Below are 26,113 nucleotides of genomic sequence, written 5' to 3'. Positions count from 1 at the left end.
AACTCAGAGATTGGACTCTAAATGAGTTCAGTGATTCAGATCAAATAATGATTATGTGAAAACATAACCAACACCACCTGATCATCTTTTAACTTTGCTTGTCTGGTTGGTTTTATTGCAGTTAAAACTGCCCAAACAAAATCTAATATTAAAAAGTTAAGGGTCAACAGCTCAACTAAAACAAACCCTGACCCTCGATGATGGTAACTTAAAAATTGTGATTTTCTCCTTTGGTGAAAAACTATAAAAAGGTAAATGTTAGGAAAAAATGTCTGTAGAACAGCCAAAACAAATGTTCCAACTGCTCATCAACAGCTCCTTGAATTCACACACACCACGGCAAAATGGCGTCATTACCCGCCGCAAACCAGTGTGAAGGAGGCGTGGTCAGGAGAAAAACTTCATAATTTCAGTGCATTTAACTTACATTTATTAACACATTCAAATACACCCACAAATTAGTAGAATTTACTTATATTTTATAAGTAATGCAACCAAACTTAAATATTTTAAGTATATTGTAATTATATTTTTAAGTAAATATAAAATCCGGGCTAAGAGTGTGTATATATATATATATATATATATATATATATATATATATATATATATATATATATATATATATATATATATATATATATAACAATTAAAAACAATATAATATTCATATATATTCATTATGAATAATGTATAGTCTAAGCATTAATCCAGGGTAATTAAACTAAAGCCATAATAAAAACATTTCCGTTAGTTGAAATAAAATAAACATTAACTGAAATAAAGGAATATATAGAAAAAATTAAACTTATTTTATTTCAGTTAATTGCAAAATGAAATATTTCTTATTTAGTTTGACTTGATGTACTTAAATAATTAAAACTGAAATAAAAATTGATATAGATCTATTTAAAATAAAACAATAATTAATAAAAATGACAAAAACTAAAATTACAATAAAAATGAAATATGTAGTATATAAATATATATTGCAAAATATTGATAAAAACTATAATAGTATCTCAGTTAAAATAACATCTGATAATCTGATAATACTAGACATTATAAATCGATCTGAAACAGAAGACTTCCTGTTATTTCATGAAAAATGCAACAAACATTCACAAACTCAATTCAGCACTTTATACAATAGAAACTGTTTAAAAACAGATTATAAACAGGAAAATAACAGAACGAATCATGGAAACTTCATCAAATATCAGACCAATTGTAAAGCAGCAAAGACAATGGAGTCATTTTGTTCTCTTTGAGCTTTGTTCTCCTCTGATGGTGTCAGTGCAGTTAAACTGGTCATACCGCTGGATATTAAGAGTGTTTTTGACTCAAATGAGCATCATACTGATGTACAGTGATACAGACTGTAAGAGCAGCAGAGACGCCAGATGTGCTTGTGTGGTGGTCTTATGTAACCAGCTGTTGACATGATTCACACTGAGCCTGTGACCTGCATCCTGACTGAGAACACACACACACACACACACACACACACACACACACACACACATTCACAGTGCTGCATTAAACATGAGCTCGAGATCACGTGTGTGTGTGTGTGTGTGTGTGTCGGATCAGGTGTTGTTCGTTTGAAGAACATGACACATCAGCTTTTTATTGCCCTGCAGTTTAAAGGTGTTTTTGTGTGTGAAATTAAAGAACTCATCAGACATTCACACACACACACACACACACACACTGTCTTCAAAAAACATTTAATAAAGGGCATCAGACATCATTTTTAAGTCTTCTGATGCTGAGTTTATTGTATAAACATAAAAACATTATGTTGCATCATATGCGCTTAAAATATCCACTGTGAAAAAGTCTTTAAATATTTTAAATTAAATTATTCATTTAAATAAAATTATAGTGATATAATTTATGTTTAAAATGTGTCCAATTATATAAAACATTTTAGAAAAAAAAGAACAATTATGTAAGTGAATATCAAGAAAACTGTCAAAGTAAAAAATAAAACATTCTTTTTTAGGACTATAACATTATTTTCATAATATAATTTTTATGATTTTGATATGATAATTAAGTACTCCCCCCCCAAATTTCCCCCAGTTCTCACTATTGTAATTATATAATTATCATAATTATCCTGATAAAATTAAGAAATAATACATTACATTTAGCTATTTACTTTCATGATAATTAAAGTACATTTCCCCCCAGTTCTCACTATTGTAATTATATAAATTTAACTATTTATACCATAACTAATTTAGTGCGATGAATTACATTATTTGTGTTCTCATTAGTATAATTAATTTTCTTCGCATCATCATGGCAGCAGAACTACGGTAACACTTTCTCCATCAGGGAAAACACAAAAGAAGGACGTCGTTTCACATTTCTTTATTTTTCATGTTACATAATATGGAAACAGCTTCAGTGATACAAAAATCCCCCAGTGACGTGGCAGCTCACGGTTGGTCGAGCCGCAGGAGGTCGCAGCCGATTGGCTGTGGATTATGATGGCAGTTTGTGAGCGGACGAGGTTTCACCTCTACAGCCAGAGAAACTCTGGGATATGAGTTCATTTCACATTACCAAAATACATGTAAACTGTTACAGTTCGTACATTCAAAGACAATTTTAATCGTCACAGTTTTCCCTGAAGGAAGCGACAGGCACAGAGCTGTAGTACACATGCTTAAAGTCCACATGAAATGGCATTCGAAACACATTTGACCTCCAAAATCAACTTTAACTAATTGAACCTTATTGTAAAGTGTTACCAATTTCATGTCGGCTTTAAAACACATATATAACTCGCTCTCACCAACACGTCTGATATGCGGTTTGCAGAGGTAAACAGTGGAAGACAAACACTGCTGATGGTTTTCAAACGTTACATGTGACCAAAAGTTCATCTGTGAGTCTCTCTGTACCATTTCGGCTGCAAACTAATCAAGTAACATACAAAAAAAAACAACAACACGCAACTCCATTTTTCAGTCATAAAAACCATGGAGAAGGAACAATAGAAATACAATGGCTTTTCTACAAATTTACAAAAGAAGAAGGCATGATGGCACCAACATCTAAAATATAATACTAAAACTCTACTGGTGAACATCTGATGTTTCGTCCCTTCCAGCGTCCATCAATGACCCAAAGAAAAAACGCTATTTACAAACCATATACAATGTCCAAAAAGACCATGTTTGTGATTTAAAACATGCAAAAATATCATACCATTTCATTTGAAATATCTGCTTTATGAGTAAGTAGATCACCAAAGGATCTTTAAATATCGTCCACTTTGGCTGAACCGGCGCACGCAGAAACCTGTTTCGGCACGCCACTGTCTCGCTTCTGTAAACGTCGTTGTTTTTCTCCAGCAAGGCAGTGTAGTCAGATAGCAAAGGCACAATCTCGGGGTGACAGTACAAGCTGATTTGCTCACGGATCACGTTCTGTTAGAAAGGACCTGTTATGCTCTTTTACAAAGTCTTGATGTTGTTTTTGTGCTCTACTAGATTGAATGTTGATTATTCTCCTCATATTCTCCATTGTTGCAGCTCCTCTCTTCCTAGTCTGTCAGTAACGCTCTGTTTAGTTCCTGTTTCTATGAAGCCCCTCCTTCTGAAAAGCACAATGTGCTCTGATTGGTCGGCTGGAGCAGTGTGTTGTGATTGGTGTGATAACCGTCAGTTTCAACACACTACTAACTAACTCAACCAGGCCCCGCCCCTTTATTCTGCATATTAATTATTTAAATGAGGAATATTTTGATGTGTATGTTCTACTAAATACTCAAGACAACAATGTAGGCATTTCCATGCTCAAACAGCAACATTACACACTAAAGAAATATGAAGTAAACATGTAAAACAGCATAATAGGTCCCCTTAAGGTCAGGTCAGGGCCTGCGTGTGACTTAGCTGTAATTAATGAGTCACAAAGATTCTCATAAAAGCGCAGCTCTGCCCGTTTGGCATGGCTTTCGGTGGTTCAATCATCTCAGCTGTAGCTGTGATGGAAAAAAGCACATAAGGAGATCGAGAGTGCAAGAAATTCTTCATGAGACCCAACATTCAGTTCACTCACTGAGCTTAAAGATGATAAAATCCTCTAAATGAAGAGAATAGAGTCAAAAATCTCAATGACTGGTTCAGCTGTGAGGATCTGGTTTTATGCAGCAGTTTGAGAGGAAAAAGCGGAGCTTTTGTGGACCGACCGTTCGCGCAACCTCTTCGTTTTGGTACAAAAATTTGATAATTGGACCTTTTCCCCCTCTCAAAGAGGAAATATGATTCAAACATAATATTTAACAAAAAGTTCACTCAAAAATGATCATCATTTAATTGCCTTCGAGTCTTTTTTGTCAGCTTTTCCTCACAAAACATGACTGAAATTTCATCTTTGAGTGAACTATTCCTTTAAAAAACACAACAAACTAACTATCAGTGACCAATAAAGTCAGCTAATGAAGTCAAACGTGATTATGAAAACTTTGCTGGTATGTCTTGATAAAAATCCAGAAGTGCTTATATGATGAACCCTGCTGCCCAACTCTCTCTCTCCATCTTTCACATTCACGTCACAATGACCGACCGACTGACCGTGTCCTCCATGAATTCACCTTCACATCTATCTGAGAATCCCGAACGCAGCGATCCGAGTGCTGAGAAAACACATAGGAGAATTTAAAACAACAAACGAGGGCTGAGAGGGAGAGAGAGGCAGAGGCACAGAGTTCAGTGAGAACTGAAGGTCCATGTTGTGAGATGATCTCTGGGATGAAGCGGCTTCAGGCGACTGATGATGGGTTAGTGAGCACCTTTAGAGCCGGGCGGGTTGTGGATCCAGTCCAAGACGATGAGAGACAAACTGCCGATCATGAAGAAGACGCCAACCACCAGGAAAATGGCTGCCTGTAGATAATGTAATATGATATAATACAATATATGAAGATGCCAACCACCAGGATTTAATTGATGATTTTATATTTTATATATTATATATATATATATATATATATATATATATATATATATATATATATATATATATATATATATATATATATATATATATATATAAAAATCTGTACTTACAGATATTTTCTGAGGAGATCTGAACGGTAAACTCTTGACCAGCCGCAGGTAAAACGCCGCCGGCAGGATGAAGATGAGCATGGTGGCCGCAGACGAACCTACAGGAGGAAGAGCAGGAATCATTATGTGTGCGTCACAGTTTCTTCTCAAGTGGGAAAAGAGGCCACATCTACTAACAAGCGCTGTCTGGAGAAACTACTGACCGATGAAGCCGAAGATGTCTCTGATGGTGGGGACAAAGATCACCAGGAGGTTGTTGAAGGCCAGTATGGCAGCAGCGATGAGGAAGTGTCGTATCCAGCTGAACTCTTTTTCTGCGAAACACAGCGTGGTGATTGATGAACGAATCTGCAAACAAACAAACAAACAAATCATTAAAAAAAGATAATTCACACATTTTGTTAATCAAACCACACAATTTCTGTTACAAAACTGTGAGCAAAAAGGGATATAAACACATTTATATGGCTTAAAATATGTAAAAAAACAAACAAAAACAAACAAACAAAATAATTATTAAAATATAAAAATATATAAATTGTTCACTAAGCACAATATTTTTATATTATATATTATATTAATAAAAAATATTAATATAATATAAAAATATATAAATGTATCACATTTATTGTTAAATTAAAATAATATATATACAAAAGTTTTTTTAAATAAATTAGATATATTTTTTTAATAATTTTATATATATATATATATATATATATATATATATATATATATATATATATATATATATATATATATATATATATATATACAATAAATGTAAAAATAATATATTAAAGATTGAAAAAGTAACATTTTTTAAAATATATATTTTTTCAAATATAACTATATATTTTTAAAAATTATATAAATATTTTTAACAATAAATGTATGGATGCAAGTAGCATGTATATGTATAAATGTAAGTAGCATGTTTTATGTATAAACTATAATTGCAAATGTAACTAGACAGGGATAATTTACATTATATTTGTATGCAGTTTGGTCAAAACCTCTAAAACCATATTAAAAAATCTGAATCTAGCATCTTGAAATGCTAAAGCTACAGAGATGCCAAATCAAACTACATTCAGTCCCAGAACAACCGTCCGGCGGCTTTACAGAGGATTCCAAACAAATGAAAAGAAAACAACTTCGTACATGAACATGATTTTCTATTTAGATTTAATGGAATTCCTTTGAGAACTAATATTACTGTTATGAACTCCTTCGAGCGCTGCAAACACACACACACACACACACACACACACACACACACACACAGAAGTCTGAATGGACCCGGAGCAGGTGAGTGAATTATCTGAGCGCAGGTCACAGGACCCGAACTGATCCGCTCAGACCATGAGAACCAGCTCACACTGGGGCAAAGTTCATCACACACACACACACACACATGGGCGGAGCCGGAGAAGGATTACCAGTGTAACCGTGTGGTAGAGTTGCATCAGCCAGCAGCAGCAGGAAGTGTCCGACTGACAGAGCTTGACACGGATCGCTTTTTGTTTATGTTACGCTTTTCTATATAGTACTGTTGAAACTTGACTCAATTAAATTTAGCCTTCCTGTAAATACACCTGCATCTGACTGGCACAGAAAGGCAGCGTCTCAGTGTGAACTCAAACATTTCTTATCAAATGATCTGAGGTTGCAATTACACTGTAAAAATTGATTTTCCTCCTCAGTGTTTTTGACTTGTTTTCCAGTGCAAATATCTAAACATTCTTAAAGCAAGATACATTTACTGGAGAAGCAAAATCTGCCAAAGGGGTCAGAAATATGAACTTAATTCAAGAGGAAAACAAGAATATTTTGCTGACTCCATTTGTTCTTGTTTTATGCATAAATTCACTTAATTTTGATGATTTTTTTTTTCTCAGAAAACAAGACTTACATTTACTCAAAATCTCAAGTAAATGTATCTTTGTTTATTAAAGTTTATGTATTTTACAAAAAAAGTCAAAAATACAATTAAAAAACTATATAAAACATTTAAGATTAATACAAGAAAAAATTCTAATATATGTATATACATAATATATATAATGTAACAAAATATAAAAAAATAAATAAAATTTGTGTATTAAAATATAGTGTATTTATATACAGTGCAAAAAAAGAAAAATAAAATTTTAAAAAACTATATAAAACATTTAAGATAATTACCAGACAAAAAATCTAATATATATATATATATATATATATATATATATATATATATATATATATATATATATATATATATATATATATATATATGGAAAAAATTAAGAGACCACTCCAAGTTCAGAAATCAATGTTAAGTGGTCTCTTAATTTTTTCCATAGCTATATATATAGATATTATATATATATATATATATATATATATATATATATATATATATATATATATATATATATATATATATATTATATATATATAAAAATGTAACAAAATGTAAAAATAAATAAATAAATAAAAAATTAAAGTGTATTAAAATATAGTGTATTAATATATATCAATTAATAATATATTACAAATTATACATATTTTTAAAATATAAAATCCTTTAAAACAAAAAATACAAACATTTTTATACTTTTTTTTAACAAATATTGTATGGATGCAAGTAGCAAATATACCTGCAAATAAGAACTATAACAGCAAAAATAATGATGATGTGGGTGTTTGCTACTGTAATAAATATAATGCTCGACAGGGATAATACACATCATTTAAGTATTTTTTTTAGTAGCAACATGTAAGGAAGTTGATTAATGGAGTTCTCAGTTATGGTTTAATAAGTACAGGTTGGTTCGTCTGTAGACTCTCAAAGTAACACATCGTTACAGAGTCAGACAGCAGACGCAGTCGGTAAAATCACGATAGCGTTGCATAACCGTCTCTGATCAGAAAGTCCTTAACACAGTGACGCTGCTTTGTGACTCTTACATAAAGCCGAGGTTTCTAGCTGTCACCTGGGTGCGACATTTCTGTTCGCTGCCCGTCCGACCGCTCAAAGTATTCGGCATCTGCCGGCGAGTGCATCTGGAGCCCTGCGCTGACCGCAGGACCCAACGTGTGACATTTTCCCAGTGACCCTCCTGCTCGACTCCTGTCTGAGAGTTACCGTAAGGACTGAGGCAGTGGTGGATACTCGCTTCTCTTCTGTTTAACCCTTATGATTTTCTTTTTCCCTGAAAATGCTAGTTAATGTTATCGCATTGGACTAAAACTTACTGACTTTGCTCACACAGGGTGTAACAACTTTCCCCTAAACATTTTTTTTTTTTAGATGAAAATCATCATATTAGAATGATTTCTGAAGGATCATGTGACACTGAAGACTGCAGTAATGATTCTGAAAATTCAGCTTTGATCACTGGATATAAATTATAGTTTACTATATATTCACATAGAAAACATCCGTTTTAAATTACAATAATATTTCACTATTTTTACTGTATTTTTGATCAAATTAATGCAGCTTTGCTGAGCAGAAGAGACTCTTTCAGAAACATTAAAAAAATCTTACCAATCCCAAACTTTAGTGTATATCATTAAATACTGCTCTTAATCACTGGTTTGTGTCGTTAATTATAATAGTATACATAGAGATATATTATAGTGGTATGTGGTGTATATTTACACGTTCACGTTCAAATCTGTCATCCTGAAGTCATTGTTTTTTGTGCCGCAGAAATAGGCCACTTCTGCTTTTTAAAAATACTATAATCTAAGAAATGTCTAAGAGATATTGTGGCCCTAAATAGCTTCAGTGCCTGATGTTTGTTGTGTAGATAACTACATTCTCAGCCTCAGTGTTGTTTAATTATGTTAAATGAGCAGCTTAACATGCTAGTTTCAAAGAAACGACTCTGAAAATAGTCCCTGAGCTCACAAACACAGAGGAAGCTCAGAGATCAGTCAGCAGCCACAAAGCCAGATCAAGCCACACTGATGTGGAACAACAACACAAACCACCCTCCAGATGAAACCCACCGTGGGTTCTGGTGGAGAACCAGCGCCGCCACTTCACACACCGAGAAACGCTGTAACCTCCATATTATATCATTAAAAATATATTTAAGAAAAATGTATTAATGAATTAACACTGAAAATGAATATATACACACTTAATAATATATGTTAAAAATAAACAGAGGTAGATATAATAAAAATAAATAAAATGTATATTAGTATTTTAAAATGTGAATATTTTAATATATTAACATTAAAACAAATATATAAAAACTTAATAATATATGTTAAGAATAACATCTATTGTGTAATTGAAAAATATTATATTTCTATATTTATTCATATATTTTTAAACATTTTGACAAATCTAAAACAAATTAAAAAGTATATTAATTTTAACAATAAACATGTGTAAATTGTTTATAAAATGTAAATATTTTAATATTGCAAATATATTTAAATGTATATATTCACTTTGTAACATATATGTAGATTATACAATTTAATATATTAAATATTCATATTAATATATTAAAAAGTGAAAATATACACCCTTAATAATACAAATCTATTGTATAATTAAAATGATAATTCATATAATTATTTATTAATTGATTGATGTATTCATAATATATTATATTTATAAAATAATATATAATAAAAGTATATTAGTTTAACAATACATGCGTGTAACGTAAGTATTTTAATGTTGCAAATATATTTTATGTATATATTCACTATTTTTATATTATTTAATATATTAAAAGGTAATATATATTATGTATACACATCCTTCAAAATAAAACATCTACTCTATAATAAAAAATATATTATCATATTTAAAAGTAAAAAATATTAAGAAGAATATAATTAGTTTTTAACAATGAATGGATGTAAAAATTTTTATTATATTAAGGAAATATATTCACATTTAATAATAAATGTTTAAAATAACATCTACTGTATAATTAAAAATATATTATTATCATATATATATATATACACACATATACTTTTTTTTAACAATAAATGTAATTGTAAAAAAAATGATATATGTATTTTTGAACAATAAAGTTTACTCTGCAGATTTATTGAAAGTGCAGTAAATCAAACTCTCCATCTACAGATATGTTCCTCAGGAGAGGCGAGACTGTGTGGGCATCCATGGCCTCATTGAAACAAGCATTTGATACATGTGAAACTGGAGCTGAAAAGCCTCATGGTCCTTTTTTAAGGACACAGAGCAGCACACCTGTCACTGCTCATGTGACTAATGTGCCTTGATTCAAAGCACTGGATGTGATTTTTTGGAGCAGCATGAATGGGATATCACTCCAAGAGCTGTCCTGAAGAGTCGTAACAGAGCTTATAGGAGCGTGTTTTAGCCAATCAGAAACACCCGTGGCCTTCCCAACACATTTGAATTTGCTATTATGTATTTGAAGGGAGGGGTTGGAGAAAGGAAAGTATAAACATAAAAATGTTTAAAAAATGCTCCAGTGTCATCGCTCTGACCTCTTTAGACTCCATGATGAGACACGTTTATGCCTCATTCACATGGGCCGTCCGTCTTGTTTCTGTTAGTAGTGGTGTCTGTGCGTCTGACTCAAGGTCTCCGTGGCCCTCAGACAAAACAAAAGAAATCCTCCCACAAAGGCTGTGACATTTAAGAGCAACTTGAAGGCCAAGAACTCCTTGGAAACACAAAATGTCACATTCACAAACTCTACAACCCCTGATCTAAACCTCATCTAACCAGACCACAGACCTCAGCTGAACTGCACATGTGTGCATGTTATTTGATGCTAAACAAAGCATTTAAATAATATCAGCTAGACCTTAAAAACCAGATACTTCAATCCTGAATGAAATCCTCATCTGAGCTGTTCTGTGTTTATAGCGACTCCAGTGGTCACATGCTGTACTCACTGCATTCATTGCAAGGTCACCGCACTGCATCAGGTAATATTCCATTCCCTTCGCTCGCCCCGCCCTCACTGCGTGTGTGAGTGAGAGAGAGAGAGAGAGAGAGAAGGAGGGCGGGGCTTGTAAAGAGAAGAGAAAAAGAAGCTCTCAGGCGCCCTCTGCTGTCACAAGACAGAAAGATTTCCATATCTGTAGTCTATAGTCTATAGAAAATAAATAAACACTAAACTATCCATTGACATTTTAATATTAAATTATATATATTATCCATTTAAATATTAATTCTAAAGTTTTATATATATATATATATATATATATATATATATATATATATATATATATATATATATATATATATATATATATTCAATATTATATAATATATATTATTTAATTTTAATATTAAATGATATATATATTATATAATTAAATAATAATTGTAAAATTTATATAAATATATATATAATACAATATTCATATTTCTTGTAAATAAAACTAATATATATATTAAACATTATATATTCTGTTTTTAATTTCTGAGCTATTGTTTTTAAGAGAGCAGGGCCCTCTGGTGGATATTTATAAGCGCTGCAGGCCCCAACGGGAGGATATTAATAAATAAAAAAGCATTAAAATGGCATCAAAGGCATGTTTTGCATGCAGACAGTTTGTTTTGGTACTCACAGGGAACAGTACAATGGGAACGGTGAGCGTTACTGCCGTCAGCACTGCCAAACGCACCATCAGAAGCCACGTATCAAACGTGTAGACCTTTGTGAAGGTGTGAAGCAGCTCTGCCTCGACATGATCTGAGATACAGAGAGAGAGAGAGTGTGTTATGGTAACAAGTAACATCTCGACTGGAATGTTTGATGGTGTAAGAGTGTTTAAGGTGTGTTTGAGAAGAGTGTGTTTGTTACACACCATAAAACGTCAGGTAGCCGAACAGGGCGGAGAGCAGATACATCACCAGCATAGCTAAGATGGACAGGTTTGACACCCTCTGCATCTTCTTCCGAGAGCGACTGCAGTGGACGACAACAGAAACAGCTCATATAAGATCTGAGAGGTTCTGGGTAGGAAGATACAACATGTGATTCAGTATTAGCTGATTTTTAATGTGTGTTTTTCCTCACTCTTTGAGTTCACTGTAGATGGGCAGAACTTCAGGATGACACACGAATGCAAAGGCGAGGATGGGAACGGTGTAAGCAGTCTGAAAGACAAAAATAATGAACACCATGAAGCTCTTTTCACTCACACACACACACACACACACACACACACACACACACACACACACACACACACACACACAGTATCTTCTGATCATGCACTAGTCTGACGTGCTCAATCATCACATCATACACACCTGTGAATTGAACACAAAGTATTTGGGTGTGCACATGTCCTCGTGGTCGTCGGGGTGGGGCGTGAACTCGACCGCGCTGTGGATGTCATTGGCCGCTGCGTGAGGATCCAGATGAGGTCCGTTCACCGCCCCTTCAGAGATATACGCCAGTGCCGAGGCGTTCTGCAGCGCGTACAGACCCAGAGCGTCCGAGCCGTTTATACTCATGTTCGACTCGTGCTGGTAGAAGAACGGAAGAGGGCAGGGGAGGATCGTCTTCTTATAGATCAGCTGAGAAACAAAACCAACATACAAGAGTGTTACAAAACAATGCACAGGCACAAATGTTGTAATAACACATAAAACACTCCGCCATGCTAATAAACGTTCATATTGAAGAGTAAAAGAGCTTCTCAGTAAACGCACCACGCCCAGGAAGAACACCATACAGGACAGAGAGAAGCCGCTGGTGTAGCCAAGGTACCCTGTGAGACGAGATCTGAGTGAGATACACACTTCCTGACATCACAAACACAAGCTCTCTGACACCTAAAACTTCTTACCGAGGTTTTTCATCATGGACAGTGGGAGAATGATGCCGAGGGACACCATCACCACCATATAATTCCCGTTCAGGTACCATTCGCTGCACAAGAACAGGAGGATTATCATCATTACGCTTTCATCTGCTGTTATATAGACACAAACTGAGACACATGACAACTTACCCAGAGCTCTCCTCCAGCCCAAGGAAGGCCCGTATCACCTCTGGCAGCTCGTATTTAACTATAAACAGGTAGCTGGACATGGCTGAAGACAAAGAAAGCACATTAATGTCATATCACTCATGAACTCATCCCTTTTAGCAAGTCTTGATTGTGTTTTTGGGCTCTTCTAGAAACAGTGACACTGATATAGAGAATAACTCCCGCTGGTAGTTTTTCATGCTCAAACAGCAACATTACACACTAAAGACAGATGAAAATGGAAAAAAGCATAATAGATCATCTTTAAAGATAACTTTACCTCCTATGTTCTGCAGAGTTATAGATCCAAATGCTGCCATTTTCCCTGGCCATCCAAACGCTCTTTCTCCGAGCTTCTCGTAGATTAGCGATCCTGCAGCCGGAGGATATTATTGCATCAACTGCATGTTTCATATATAAATATGTGTGTTTGCAATCTCTCGACAAACTCACCTCCTTCTTTGGCCGTCACGAGTAACAGGTGAACGGAGTACAGCGACAGGATAGCGACTCCCAGCAGGAGGATTCTAGAAAAACATTGAGAAAAGTCAGAAACTCTTCCTGTAACCTTTAGTAAAACAGCTAACAGAGGACGTTCTGGCAAAGTTCTCTCAGAGCAAACGCTCTTCCAGTAAAGTTAAAGTGTAAGTTATCTGGTCTTTAATAATGTTCTCAAAACATTAGCACAAAAACGTTATTCAGACATCGTTCATTTTTATCTGCAACTTTTTAGTTGGACATTCGTCAAAGATTTTTTAAATGGTACTACTTGTTTCAGAACGTTCAGAGAACATTCAAAAGTAACATTCAAATAATGTTTAAAGAATGATAAAATGGAATGTTAAAATGAAATGCTAAGAGAAATGTTCCCTTAACGTTTGAAAAAAAAAATGTTTTGAACTTTGGGAACATTACGGAGCCCCTCACACAAAAATAGTAGGCTAAATCGTGCAAAAATAGTAAATCGTGCGCACAATTTAGCAAATCGAAGGAACAAAACAGTAAAACTTGCGAACAATTTAGCAAATCGAGGGAACGAAATAGTAAATTTTGCGCACAATTTAGTAAATCGAAGGAACTAAATAGTAAATCGGCCACACAATTTAGCAAATCGAGGGAACGAAACAGTAAAACTTGCGAACAATTTAGCAAATCGAGGGAAGGAAATAGTAAATTTTGCGCACAATTTAGCAAATCAAAGGAACTAAATAGTAAATCAGCCGCACAATTCAGCAAATCGAAGGAACGAAACAGTAAAACTTGCGCACAATTTAGCAAATGGAGGGAACAAAATAGTAAATTTTGCGCACAATTTAACAAATCGAAGGAACGAAACAGTAAAACTTGCACACAATTTAGTAAATCGAAGGAACTAAATAGTAAATCGTGCGCACAATTTAGCAAATTAAAGGAACTAAATAGTAAATCAGCCGCACAATTTAGCAAATCGAAGGAACGAAACAGTAAAACTTGCGCACAATTTAGCAAATCGAGGGAACAAAATAGTAAATTTTGCGCACAATTTAGCAAATGGAGGGAACAAAATAGTAAATTTTGCGCACAATTTAACAAATCGAAGGAACGAAACAGTAAAACTTGCACACAATTTAGTAAATCGAAGGAACTAAATAGTAAATCGTGCGCACAATTTAGCAAATTAAAGGAACTAAATAGTAAATCAGCCGCACAATTTAGCAAATCGAAGGAACGAAACAGTAAAACTTGCGCACAATTTAGCAAATGGAGGGAACAAAATAGTAAATTTTGCGCACAATTTAACAAATCGAAGGAACGAAACAGTAAAACTTGCACACAATTTAGTAAATCGAAGGAACTAAATAGTAAATCGTGCGCACAATTTAGCAAATCAAAGGAACTAAATAGTAAATCAGCCGCACAATTTAGCAAATCGAAGGAACGAAACAGTAAAACTTGCGCACAATTTAGCAAATCGAAGGAACGAAACAGTAAAACTTGCGCACAATTTAGCAAATCGAGGGAACAAAATAGTAAATTTTGCGCACAATTTAGCAAATCAAAGGAACTAAATAGTAAATCAGCCGCACAATTTAGCAAATCGAAGGAACGAAACAGTAAAACTTGCGCACAATTTAGCAAATCGAAGGAACGAAACAGTAAAACTTGCGCACAATTTAGCAAATCGAGGGAACAAAATAGTAAATTTTGCGCACAATTTAGCAAATCAAAGGAACTAAATAGTAAATCGGCCACACAATTTAACAAATCGAAGGAACGAAACAGTAAAACTTGCACACAATTTAGTAAATCGAAGGAACTAAATAGTAAATCGTGCGCACAATTTAGCAAATTGAGGGAACTAAATATTAAATGGTGTGCACAATTTAGCAAATCAAGGGAACTTGCATGTCATGTGCGGGGCTCCGTAGAACATTATCAAAAGGTTCTTTTAACACATTTTTGTTAGCTGGGCATTGGCCACTTTACATAGTCTCTTCCTGTCTAAGTGGGCAGTTCCTGTCTGAAATAAGCTGAAATGTGGGCCAGATAAAAATCTGGTTATGGGGAATGACTGTAAATGTCTTTACTGCAGTATTTGAAAACTTCATCCATACATATCTCTTCTGTAAGATCACATGTTGTTATGCAATGCTCTAAAAGACTCTTATGTAAGTCAGAGCTTCTTCAACACGTTTGAGATCATCTTATATCGCTTGTCAAGTAACATGCTGCGACATTGACTGAGGTTTATTTTTGAAAGGTTTCTAAATGCAGAGTGCCAATGCTAATGCTAATGAGCCAATGCTAAAGGTCCTCTCAAAATAAGGTGAGCAGATTTTTGAAATGGAAACCGGACATTTCCTATAGTTCAGTGGACAAAATATGATTGAAATCACTTGGTATTATATATAGATTAAAAACATTAATATATTGATTAATAACATTCTTATTATTATTTCTGAACATTGCCTGTTTTAAAATGTTTTTTCTTGGTTATATGAACGTTACGGGAACATTCCGTTTTATAATTTCTCAAACATTGTGTGAACTTTACTTTTGAATGTTCTCTGAACATTCTAAAAAAGTAATAACATTTAAAAAAAATGTTAAATGAACATCTGAACGTCTAACTAAAGGAAAAATATGATAAATTTTTTTTTTTAAAAGTATAATGTTTTTGTGCTAATGTTTTGAGACATATCAAAACCTTATTAAAGATCAGATAACTCTGGTAACCAGCAGGTTATGTTGATCAGGCTTTTTTTGCAGTCTATTTTCATCAACGCACTGTAAAACTACCGTCTCATCTAATTCACTCTCAGCTGTAGCTGTAGACAAGATGAATCTTCAGAATCAGTTATTGGTGGTTGGGTCACTCGACACCAGCCTCCTGCGGCTCACCAAACAGAAATAACCGTCTGACATGAGCAGCAGAGAATGAATGAGAGATGCGGGTCGAGCGCTGACCGAACGCCGCTCAGGTGACCGTTAGTGCTAAAGGTGTGCATCCGTCGTTTCCTCCTGCTGTGGCGGGTCAGTAGGACTGCAGCCACTCACAGCTGACTGCTGTCAGTCACACACACACATGCTTTAACCCCTCAGTGAACAGCAGACGTGAGCCGTCGAGCTAAATATAGCCATATAGTTCATGTGCGAAGTGTGCGGTGTAGCATGTCACAGACACCAGCTCTGGCCTGAGAAATCCTGCCGTCCCAACACTGTGTCCGCCAGCACATGCTTTGATAAGATCCTCTAACGGGTTTCTGGAAGTACCAATTTAGCTATATATATATATATATATATATAAACTAGAACTTTTCTAACATCTGCATTTCAGTAACTCCATTAGCATTAGCTGAAATTTCCACCACCTAATTAATATTCATGAGCCAAGCTGATAAATTCCATTACACGGTCCCTCCCACTTTTCAGATCACAGGGAACAAACACTCACATAAACAGTATGATGCCGGTGTTGGCCATGGCGAAGGACAGTCCCAGAATTCCACTGCCCATGATGGCATTACTGAGGTTAAAGACAGACATCCCAAATGACGCGTGACCCGGGTGCTGCAAAAGAGGGCGAGAGAGGGTTAATCCACAGCTCAAGAGAGAGTATGAATATGCTAATGTGTTTCAGAAATAGAATATTACATATTCTTCATGATATTCCTCATATTTCTTCTTCTTCATCATGCCATTGGTGAGAAACTTCTGACTCTCTGCGTCGTCTTCATCCAGAAACTGGCTGTAATCGAAAACACAAACACATGATTTCATTCACCAGCATTTCACAGGTTCTCATTTCTTTGCCGTTACATGAGTTTGTTCACATATTGTCATCATTTCCTATCAGACCGTGCGTCACAATGTTCTACATCTGGACATTAAACAGCGTCAGGGTTAAACACACACGACAGCGACTCTGACCTGTTGATAGTGGCTTTCTCCGAATCGATGGGCTCCATGTAGCGATCATCCACGCTGCTCTCATCGTCCGCCTCCGTGCTCACGTTCTTCAGCTCCATACGGTCCATGTCTACAGCCGTGAGGAACGATTTAGTCTCGGGGAAAAGAACTGGAAACACAACCGGAGAAGATTGGTTAGAGCTGGAATCTACATCAAAAATCTGGCTAGCAAAAAAATATACGTTTTGCTAACGTTCCCGTTAAGTTATTTAAAAAAACGTTATTTGTGCATGTTCTCTGAACAGATTTTTTTTATAAATAACGATATATAAATAATGTTTTTGTGAAGGAACGTTCTATTAATGTTACTGGAAGAACGTTTCTTCATAACTTTGAGAGAACTTTCTGAGAATGTTAGCTGGGAAGAAGGTCAAATATAAGATCACTACATCATTCCCATGACATTTTAAGTCATAAAGAATCAGTAAATGTGCATAAACTCTGGTAGGTTAACTATTCCTTAGTTTATGACAAGTGACCATGAACCGATCCTGCTAAACAAGTCAATATAACTACATTCAGAGCCAAATGTATTGACTGAATCCCTGAACTTGTGATAAATCAGTCCCTATAAACTCAACACAACACAGATCTGACCTGTTCCAAGTTTCACCACGGTAAAACACATTCTAATGTTTTTTTCCAACAGTTTCAAGGTTGGTTGGATTTAAATTTATTTCCATAACAGATTCACAGACTGATTCAACAAACAACACAACATTGATCAATCAGAAAAAAAGACTACAAAATATGTATATTTTTCAATGTTTTTGTGATAAAAATTGGGTCCATTGCACATGTTCTTCCAAAAATGGCAAAATAAACCCATACATTAGGTCAATTTTGCCATTTTTATGGACACAACAGTGGATATGGATAGATACGTTCTTTGCCAGGCACAATAATCCTGGAAAAACGCACAACAATAGCAGTACACAAATTGGCCTGTTGGCGGGTTTGAACCTACAGTCTTTAGTTAGCAGCTCAGATCTTTACCCACTAGCTCAGGGATATTTTATCACTGCAATCGCACACGCCACTGTTGCTCGATTCAGGATTTATTCCCTGTTGAGTGTTGCTGTAGTTCTCAGTGTTTTGCTCCAGGTCCACATAAAGGATGTGTTTGTTCAATGTTTGGGTTGAGGACTCATGTATCTGTGCGTCTGATCCGCTCCGTGACGCACAAGCTCTGGAATCAGCCGCGTTTAGCGCCGGTCCAGCACACACCTGTTATGAGCGCACAACACTCACTGGCCTCAGGTCAGCTATTTCCAGCCCATGTTAGGCACAAACCGTTCTAAAAACCATTTCCAATGAGACGGAGAGCATTACATAAGACTCCGATGAGCCAAAACACAGCCAAACCATTCTTGCACCCAATTACCCACAATCCCACCAACACAAAGCCCTCATTGATACGATTCATAAATGTGGCCGGAGAGACTGAGAACTATAGACTCATGGAAAGCTGAAAATGTTCCACAGGTCTCATTCCAGTGCTGGGAAGCTTCTCTTGCACACAGATGTGGTACGTTTGCTGGATTCACATAAGAGAACAGTTTTACATTGAGTTAACAGTTTTTAATGTGTAACGAGCTGCACCGCAAGACATATAGACTGTGGCTTAGTGCTTTTATAAAATATTGGCAACAGCGATAATAAGTATAAACACTTCTGCAATGTAATATACTTCAATAACCCAACTGTCATTGTTTATAGTTGACCAGCCGACAGGGAACGTTCTCAGAACGTTCTGGCAAGGTTCACTCAATGTTATGAGCAAACGTTCTTCCAGTAACTTTAATAGAATGTCCATCTCGTCTTTAAATGATTAGTTCACTCTGAAATGAAAATTACCCCAAGCTTTATTCACCCTCAAGCCATCCTAGGTGTATATGACTCTTCTTTCTGATGAACACAATTGGAGATATATTAATACATATCAAGACGCATCCGAGCTTTATAATGGCAGTGAACAGGACCAACGAGTATGAAGCTCAAGAAAGTGCTTCCATCCATCATAAACTGGGGGGTTAATAAAGGCCTTCTGAAGCAAAGCGATGCATTTGTGTAAGAAAAATATCCATATTTAACAAGTTATGTATTAACATATCTAGCTTCCACCAGACCGCCTTCTGTATTCAAGTTAGGAAGAAAGAGTAACTGACGCCACGTAAGTTGAATACGGAAGGCATAGGACGTAGCGTAAGCGTTTTGATCAGCAAGAGGCATCACACTTTCTTCGTGAGTTGAATACGGAAGACGTTCTGATGGAAGCTAATTATTTTACTTTAAAATGTATTAAATATGGATATTTTTCTCACACAAATGCACCTCTTCGCTTCAGAAGGCCTTTATTAACTTCCCAGAGCTGTGTAGAGCACGTTTATGGATGGATACACTTTCTTGAGCTTCATACTCGATGGTCACGTTCACTGCCATTATAAAGCTTGGATGCGTCTTGATATTTATTAACAATCTCCAATTGTGTTCATCAGAAAGAAGAAGGTCAAATACACCTAGGATGGCTTGAGGGCGAGTAAAGCTTGGGGTAATTTTCATTTCAAAGTGAACTAAGCCTCTAATAATGTTTTCAAAACTCGATTTTTTCGGAAACGTTTTAGTTGCACTTTCCTGTAACGTATTTTAAATTTTACTACTTGTTTCAGAACATTCAGAGAAGATTCAAATGTAACGTTCCCATACTGTTTGAACAATGATACAATGGAATGTTCCCTTGGAATGTTCGCATAACCAAGAGAAAGAGTTTTTAAAAATCTAAAAACCGTTCAAAGAACATTCAGAAACAATGTTTTCATAGCTTAATGGGAACGTTAGCAAAACGTTCTTAAAATATATTTTTGTTAGCTGAGGTTGTAACTCGGTGCATTAATATAGAATAAGCGTCACAGGAGTGTGTTTATCTGCATTTTACAACAACGCAGCTCATCCAATCAGAAATTAAGTGTCTGAACTGTCAGTTTTACAATCTTAGGGTGTGTTCACACTTGTAGTTCGGTTCACTTGGTTCATTTAGTCCTGGTCCACTTAGCGTTCAGATTGGCGTTTTTATCGCCGAACCTAAACAGAACCTTTTAGCGTCTCATCTTCCTGTTTTTGGTTTGTTTACCTGTCTTTGGTACATGTTGCAGTTATATATCATTCGAAAAGCACCAGTGTTCGTTTGGAAGCGGACCGAGACCCATTTTTTCAGCGGTCTCGGTCTGCTTGTTTGGCGCGCACCAGGCTTCGGATGGCATCATTCACACATGATTTAATGAACTGTACTAACAGATCAATCGCACCAGGGTTCATTTTAAACGAACCAAGCATGCCAAGTGCGAACACACCCTTACTTTTTACTGTTTTGAGTTTCATATCATGAAGCTGTTTTTATTCATTCATTTCTTATGAATAATCTGATACTTTCACAGCGTTCCAAATAAAAACAATCGATCGAAATAATGAAGCACCTTTTGCTTGTAAAGAATTTCAATTACTGGATTATCAAAAATAGGCACTGACAGATACATATTTATATTAACATATTCCTCTATATTAACATATTCCTCATTTGTAAGTCGCTTTGGATAAAAGCTTCTGCTAAACGAATAAACAGTAATGTAAATAACATGACCATGATATAAACTTACCATGACAGAAGATTTGTTCCCTAATCCCTATATTCTGAACTAAGCATTTAAATACTACTTCAGCTGTCAAGAATAAGCAATGTTTAACAATGTCTTGTAAAACCAGTCTAACCAGTGAGAAAGCCAAACAGACCCCCCCAAAAAAACACTGACGACTACTGCAACACAACCACTCCTTAAACACTCCTTAACACTGAGATCTGACAGGCTCATAACACACAACTTTATTTGCATCTCAACACAATAAAACTCTTTTAGATTTACAACCAGAAGTAGAACTAGAACAACAGAAAATGACATACCTCAATTGTTTGTCCTTGACAGCAAAGAAATTAAAAAGAGAACAATTGGTGGAAACCTCAGATGTTTCTCCCATAATCTCATGCATCTCCTCTAGATCTTCAGCAGCATTTTGAAGTAACAACAAAATAAGCAGCAAGTAAACTACACCATTTAAACCAGACTTAACATGCAGTCCAAGTGAAACCTGTGTGGAGTGGCTTTACACTTTTGAAGTTCATTGGAGTAGTTCATTATTTCAGTCTTTCTATTTCAAAATTGACTTCCGTAATTTAATTAACTGCCATTTCTATGTAATTAAATGTGAAATTTACTAGAAATTTCTGAGTGAAAATTGTTTTCTACACCAAATTTTTCCCAGTGTAGTTGTTGACAAGCTGTTCTGGCGAATTTCTCCAAGCAGCTGGAGTTGACCTGAGCGTTTTACGACACGAGAAACACTCGCTCTTCAAAGAGAATGTCTGTGTTTGTGCATTCTTCAACTAGCCGGCTGGAGCTGACACAGACCACACACACACACCCAGCAATAAAACCCCAGCAATGAGCAACCAAATGCAAAAACACACACTTTTAATAGATCTCCTCTGACTTTAACCCGGTTATAATCTATTAATGGTGGTCTGGTTACTCACAATGAGAGCTGGTCAGATGCTGGACACTTGATGTGATGTCAGAACAAGGATGAGCTTCGTTTTTAGCTCTGGAGGTGAGTGGCAGCTTTAAAGAGCATAGGGAGGGCCCACGTTAGCCAATCAGGACGCTCCAATTGTCAAGTACTCCTTGTGAAGCTCCGCCCCCTCTCCCCTCCACCTGCGTCACTGAAGGGCACATGGGCTTCCAGAAATGAGTTTGAGATAAGGCGGCGCGTTGCATCAACTTCTGTTTGCACTGGGGCAAGAATCTGGGGTCGCTCGTCCTCACGGACGCAGATATTGAAGACTCGCTCTGGAACGCCAACCAGCAGCCGCCAGTCTGCATTCGCTACTGATGGCGTGTGCAAACACGCATACAAACCCACACATTCAGGGGTCATTGATCAAAAACTCAGAGATGAACAGAAACTTCATTCAACTAGGATCAGAAACTCTGAAGCCACAACCAGACTGACTGTTGGCAGGTATCGGCCACTTAAAAGATTAAAAGACGTGCTACACCTACAGTTAATGGTGAATTTAGTAAATATTGCATAAAAAAAAAAAAAAATTTTTGTAATGTAGTTCTAGATATATCAGATACCAGCACTCTAGATCTCTAGATATCAATTTTGGCCATTAAAATATCCATTAAAATACTGACCACCAATATACATCGAAATTGTAAAGATTAGCCAACTGGAGTACTTTTTTTCCTACTTCAGGTTTAATTCAATGTTACTTCCCTTTTCTTTGTTATTGTTTGTGAAATTGACTAGCAATTTCTGAGCGAAAATTGTTTCTTGCACCAGATTTTTCTAGTGTAGAACTTTTAACAGCTGCTCTTATCCAAAGTGGTAAACTTATAACTAAATCATGGCTAAATCACCAGTCAAATCACCTTTATTTATATAGCGCTTTAGACAAAAGACCTTCTGACTACCAGTCTTGAGCTTTAACCAATGCTGCACATCATCCTAGACAAATAATCCCAATCGACCAATCCAAGCATCCAATATGATGCATTTTGCTACCCACAAAAAAAAGGATAAATTATTGGCATTCAGCTGATTCACCCACAAGTAAGAGTCCAATAATCAATCAACTGCGTCTGAATGTCGTCACATATTATTGACTAGTCTTAGTAAAAAGTCAATTCTTACTGTCTTGATGCAGGTGCTCCAATCTCAAGGAGAAAGAGTCTTCCTGTGCCGAGAGGCCTTTCCTTATACGGAGACACTTCAATACTCTCAACACCACCAGCCAATCAGCAGCTCTGGCTCAAGGGTCAAACACACAACGCTCCATAGAAACACAACACCTCAACATCACACTCAGTGACTCAGTGAATAATAAAAACTTGCTAATTTTTTTACGGGGGGAAAAACGCTAAATAAATCCAAATATCTTGCCCTCAAACAAACCAACACTTTGACAGAGTCTGAAATAACCACTTCTCCCAGCGCCCCAAAAATTAACCCATATTTACTTATTATTTAGACACCATTTCTTATTACCAACAAAAATATACCCTAAACCAGTTTTTTTCCAACCTTGTTTCTGGAGGCACACCAACAGTACAGTCTTCAAACTCTTCCTAATGGAGCCTTTTGTAAATCTAGCAAAGTTTTACAAAGTTTCTGACATCTTTTTTTTTCTGACCAACAAAATCCATTTTTTACTCTTTAGAAAAGTCTTATGTAACAATGCTATTGTTGATTTACTTCTTTTGCAATTGGGGCAAATGAGATGGCAAAAAAAAAAAAAAAAAAGGGTTCCATTCACCTCTACAGAAGTTCGCCCAACAATAGCTGGGTTTCCATCCAAACGTGAAGCGAATCTTTTCAAAGCTTGCAAAAATTAAAAAACAAAAAAACAAATGTGAATTAGGTGCATGTCCATCAAGTTGTTCGAGCAGATGACAGTGGTATTGGTAACCTAGTAACCAACAGTAAATAAAACACCATCAGCGGAAACAGCCGATTAGTCACGTGGGTTTAATGTTCGCTACGTCAGAGTTTATTCGGCAAATGCGTTCCCATCTTCCGTTATTCGCATTAACTATTTTTCGCAGAGGTCAAAAACCACCTCAAGTGAGCGTAAAAACTTTTTTTGCGATTTAAGGGATTTTCCCCCCCTGAAATATTGATATTTCCATCACTTATTTCTGATGCGATACTTCAAAATGCACATAAACCGGGTGATGTAAACATAACTTATGACGGCTTCCACTTCTGATAACCCTGAAATGTGAAAAACGTCCATCAAACACATGTGATTCAACTCATCAGCTCATTAGTAGAGACTCCAAGACCCGAAATAGACGAGTCAGATAAGGGAGACATCCAAATTGTGTACTGCTGGTGTGCTTCCAGGAATAGGGTTGGGAAACACGGCCCTGAACACTCATGGTGGCTTCTGGGACACACTATCTTGGAGAACCATGCAATAGAAACAAAGTTGCCATAGAAACAAGAGGAATGATGCGAGAGATGCCACACTGGGAAGCAACATTCCACACTCCCGCCCGAAACCACCAAGCAAAAACAGGACAAACTGTCCCAAACAACATATGATTTTTTTCTGTGAGATTCAGTTCTCAAACCTGCGCAATGAACCTACACAGTCTCAGTGCTATTATTTCACCGAGCTCTTGCAGCAGGACTCATGTTCTCCTGCAGCTCTAAGATTATCCAGCCCGACCCTGAGTACGGCTCTAGATTACATTACACAAATATATCAACCAGCAGAGAGACGGACGGCAGGAACCTCCACCAGTGCTTCACCTTTACTCCATAAAATTTAAAACCTGACTCTCGTACTTATATTTTCAACATCATATTCATTTAATCAATATTTATTGATTTGTGAATGGCAGTGATGTAACTGACGCTGGTAGGTCACATGATGATGACAACATGGTGAATGAATTTAATAGGTCCATATTACATTCATAGTCCACACATTCAATACAGAACATACTTTTTTTTTAGCAGTCACAAAGAAAGTATTTATTCAACGTAAGTACCTGCTCAAGAGAGTATGTGATTTCATACACAGCCCCAGTTATGTCTCAACACAAATGTGAATCTGGACCACAAAACCAGTCATAGGGGTCAATTTCATGATCTGAAAGCTGAATAAATAAGCTTTCCATTGATGCAGGGTTTGTTAGGATAGGACAATATTTGGCCGAGATACAACTATTTGAAAATCTGGAATCTGAGGGTGCAAAAAAAATCTAAATATTGAGAAAATCGCCTTTAAAGTTGTCCAAATGAAGTCCTTAGCAATGCATATCCACTCACAAAAATACATTTTGGATATATTTATGGTAGGAAATGTACTAAATATCTTCATGGAACATGATCTTTACTTAATATCCTAATGATTTATGGCATAAAACAAAAATCTATCATTTTTCATATAACCGTGTAACTTATGACTGATTTTGTGGTCCAGGGTCACAAACGCTAAATAAATTTGTTGATGCATTGATGCATTACATTATATAGTCAAAAATGAATGACCAACTTTTGCCTGATTAGACAAATTCAGGGATAATCCATGAAAAAGAACTAAATTGAGTACTCACAAGCGTCCGAGTACTGAATTGAGTTCTCTTTCGCATCTTGTGCTTCAACGGAAAAATACACACAACAAAAGTATGTCAAAATCCTTAGCGTTGAGTTCTGGACTGTAAGGCATGAGTATATGAAGATACTGAAACATGAGCATCACAGTTTTCTGTAAACCTGCTTTAAAACAATGTGTATTGTGAAAAACACTAAATAAATGTGACTTTTTTAAAAATATGTTTCTGACAAACTTCAAAATAATGAAACATCTAGTTTTCTTAAAAGTTAAACCACCATTATCAATGAACTCAAAATCAGATGAAAAAGCATTACAATCCTAAATCAATATATAAATGTTAGTGCAAATTTGAGCTGTTGGTGGCGCTAGACAGTTTCAGATAAAG

The 26,113-nt window shown here is 35.8% G+C and overlaps 1 protein-coding gene across 5 annotated transcripts; it reads right to left on the bottom strand.

The window, feature by feature from the left end:
* Positions 1–2,348: 2,348 nt before the first annotated feature.
* On the bottom strand, positions 2,349–23,357 carry slc38a4 (solute carrier family 38 member 4). Of its 5 annotated transcripts, none has more exons than XM_067391376.1 (16): positions 23,295–23,357; positions 17,508–17,655; positions 17,232–17,325; positions 17,032–17,147; positions 13,551–13,624; positions 13,378–13,470; positions 13,080–13,161; positions 12,915–12,997; positions 12,778–12,836; positions 12,373–12,642; positions 12,137–12,216; positions 11,925–12,025; positions 11,685–11,809; positions 5,294–5,438; positions 5,091–5,188; positions 2,349–4,907 (listed from the first exon to the last, which is right to left on the bottom strand). In XM_067391376.1, exons 2-16 carry the CDS (start codon positions 17,612–17,614, stop codon positions 4,803–4,805), a joined length of 1,632 nt encoding a protein of 543 aa, XP_067247477.1. In that variant the 5' UTR covers positions 17,615–17,655; positions 23,295–23,357; the 3' UTR covers positions 2,349–4,802. The 5 variants fall into 5 exon arrangements, with proteins under 5 accessions (XP_067247477.1, XP_067247475.1, XP_067247476.1 ...); XM_067391374.1 differs by lacking the exon at positions 23,295–23,357 and adding an exon at positions 22,132–22,273; XM_067391375.1 differs by lacking the exon at positions 23,295–23,357 and adding an exon at positions 21,502–22,002.
* Between the last annotated feature and the right edge of the window lie 2,756 nt (positions 23,358–26,113).

Source organism: Chanodichthys erythropterus, chromosome 8 (assembly GCF_024489055.1).
Source record: "Chanodichthys erythropterus isolate Z2021 chromosome 8, ASM2448905v1, whole genome shotgun sequence".
NCBI lineage: Eukaryota > Metazoa > Chordata > Actinopteri > Cypriniformes > Xenocyprididae > Chanodichthys > Chanodichthys erythropterus.
This window is presented reverse-complemented; position numbering and strand designations above follow the sequence as displayed.